Source organism: Ciona intestinalis, chromosome 7 (assembly GCF_000224145.3).
Source record: "Ciona intestinalis chromosome 7, KH, whole genome shotgun sequence".
Classification (NCBI taxonomy): domain Eukaryota; kingdom Metazoa; phylum Chordata; class Ascidiacea; order Phlebobranchia; family Cionidae; genus Ciona; species Ciona intestinalis.
Window position 1 is genome coordinate 5,355,613 of NC_020172.2, and position 2,407 is coordinate 5,358,019.

The 2,407-nt window shown below is 38.7% G+C and overlaps 1 protein-coding gene across 2 annotated transcripts in view; it reads left to right on the forward strand.

Moving 5' to 3' along the window:
* LOC100176148 overlaps positions 1-2,407 on the forward strand; it is a 5,615-nt gene continuing 3,208 nt past the window's right edge. The window contains exons 1-4 of one of the 2 annotated variants that reach the window (XM_009860747.2): positions 1-100; positions 241-386; positions 776-933; positions 1,386-1,445. In XM_009860747.2, the coding sequence (XP_009859049.1) occupies positions 293-386; positions 776-933; positions 1,386-1,445 (312 nt within the window). In that variant the 5' untranslated portion in view covers positions 1-100; positions 241-292. The remainder of the gene's footprint in view (positions 101-240; positions 387-775; positions 934-1,385; positions 1,446-2,407) is intronic. The other variant, XM_026834941.1, reaches the window with a different exon arrangement.

The window sequence follows — 2,407 nt, forward strand, 5'->3', positions numbered from 1 at the left end:
CTTACCCCACCCCACTATATTTATTTATCTCGAAAACGATAGCAAAGATCATGTTATTTAAAGAACGAAGCGACAGGGAGCAACAGCAAAACATCAGTTGGTAATCCGCCCGAACGCCAATTTCTCCAACCCAGTGGTCACTAATGGGTTGTTTAAAAAGTCAAAAGCTAAAAAACACCAATTAACACTATTAAGCGTTAAACCTGCATCTCTGTAATAAACTATTTCATTGTTTTTCAGATTCACCCTATCGTAAAGTATTAACGTAAAACTGGATACCATCAACGGTACAATGTCAAGCGCCGGGGTTTCAATCAATTTAACCCCGGGTTCGGGGCTCGGTGGAGGTGGAGGTGGGAAATCCGAACCGGATGAATACAATTTATGTAAGTGTTACGTCATAGTCACGTTTGTTGTTGTTATTATGACAGTAATACTCAGTATACCTGTGTAGTAAGTGCGTAAACATGTAGGTTATTTGAAGCTTGTTTACGAGATGATTAAGTTATTAATAGAAATAAAAGAAAGCAATTTGGATCCCTATCATTTATTCTTTATTCGAAAAAAATACAAAGTACCATACGTGGATACGTGGTAATAACTTGTAAGCGAGCACAAGGTGTATAAAACAGAACACCCGTGTTATAACGACTACCGTTGTCCCGCCGAGATTTCGGTCAGAGTCCATATAACCTTTTTTTACTGTAACGTGTTTTCCAAATGAATAATTACGTCACAATCTCGTTACGTCATTGCTGACGTCATATACTTTTAGACCTCGGCTTCATGATACCTATTGGAGCAATTCTTGCGCTCTGTATCATCTGTCTCTTCGTGATCAGCTGGCAGCTCATATGTCCGACTTGTTCAAAGAAATTTTGTCCGAAAAGTTTCCTGCAAAATAATGACCGGAATACAAGCCGTCCCTCAATTGTAAGTCATTACCGCTATTGTGACGTATTAATGTAAATGTAGGTTGTTGTAATTTATCCTCGTGGGTGGAACTTAAGTGACTTATTCATGGTTGCCACTCCCATGCCCACAGTCCAGTTGCTGAAGCTATTGCAGTGTGTGGATAAGCAGACATGACTTTTGGTTAGTTTGGTCATTTATATCCTCGTGGGTGGGAACTTGAGTGACTTATCCATGGTTGCCACTCCCATGCCCACAGTCGAGTTGCTGAAGCTATTGCAGTGTGTGGATAAGCAGACATGACTTTTGGTTAGTTTGGTCATTTATATCCTCGTGGGTGGGAACTTGAGTGACTTATCCATGGTTGCCACTCCCATGCCCACAGTCGAGTTGCTGAAGCTATTGCAGTGTGTGGATAAGTAGACGCAAATCAGTATTACTCTTTTATTCTATAATATCATCTTTTATTACAGGTCCCACCAAGTCACCAAAGTAACAATACAGTTCAAGGCAGAAGAACATCTGTAACGCTGGTGAGTTAACTGTGTATTGAAAGATTTTGGGGTAACAGTACATCTATGTTATAACTCAACAGTGAGCATGAGGTGTATGAATACACTATGTGTGTCTGGTGTATAAGAAGACACCTATGTTATAACTCAACAGTGAGCATGAGGTGTATGAATACACCATGTGTGTCTGGTGTATAAGAAGACACCTATGTTATAACTCAACAGTGAGCATGAGGTGTATGAATACACCGTGTGTGTCTGGTGCAAAGTTAGTATAGACCAAGTTAGGAAACGGATTGTAAAACAAGGAGTCTTGTTATCCATTGTCTCGCGTCTATGACGTCATAGTCGCCACCATTACGGAGCCCACAGCATAGCATTTTATCATTGCTGTGTGCTGTTTTTCGTTTAAATATTGCGATTTTTTAAAAACCAAGCACTTCTGCGCGTAAAAATGGCTTTCTACTAATGTTATATGTTATCACAATAATAAACCTCACAAAAATAATCAACTTTTATTGAACACTCAATCGATTCAAGAGTAAAAAACAGAAAATATCAAGTTTACTAACCAAAAACATATCTAGCTGCAGTTTTGCATGCAAATTGCGGTGATTTTACTTTTTGGCTCACAAATTTAACACGTATACCCGGTAACGAAACTTAAGGTATCTTTGTAAAATTTGCCTAATATCGAAGTGACATTGAGGGAAACAATACTGAGTTACTATTTTTGTTCCTTTGCTTGAATTAGTAAGCTACCTTTTTTGCGTTCCGGGTCTTTATGAAATCGGAAAACGCGAACACCTTATCTGCTAGTACTTAAGCAGTTTGGAGCTGCATGTCCACTAATGTTGGATTATACATGTAGTAAAGAATGGCTCTGTAGATTCGTAGGTATGATCATATACTATTATGTAAACTAAGCTGATTGCTGCTAATCTTAATCCACAACGTAAAGTACCCTGTTAAACCACACTGTA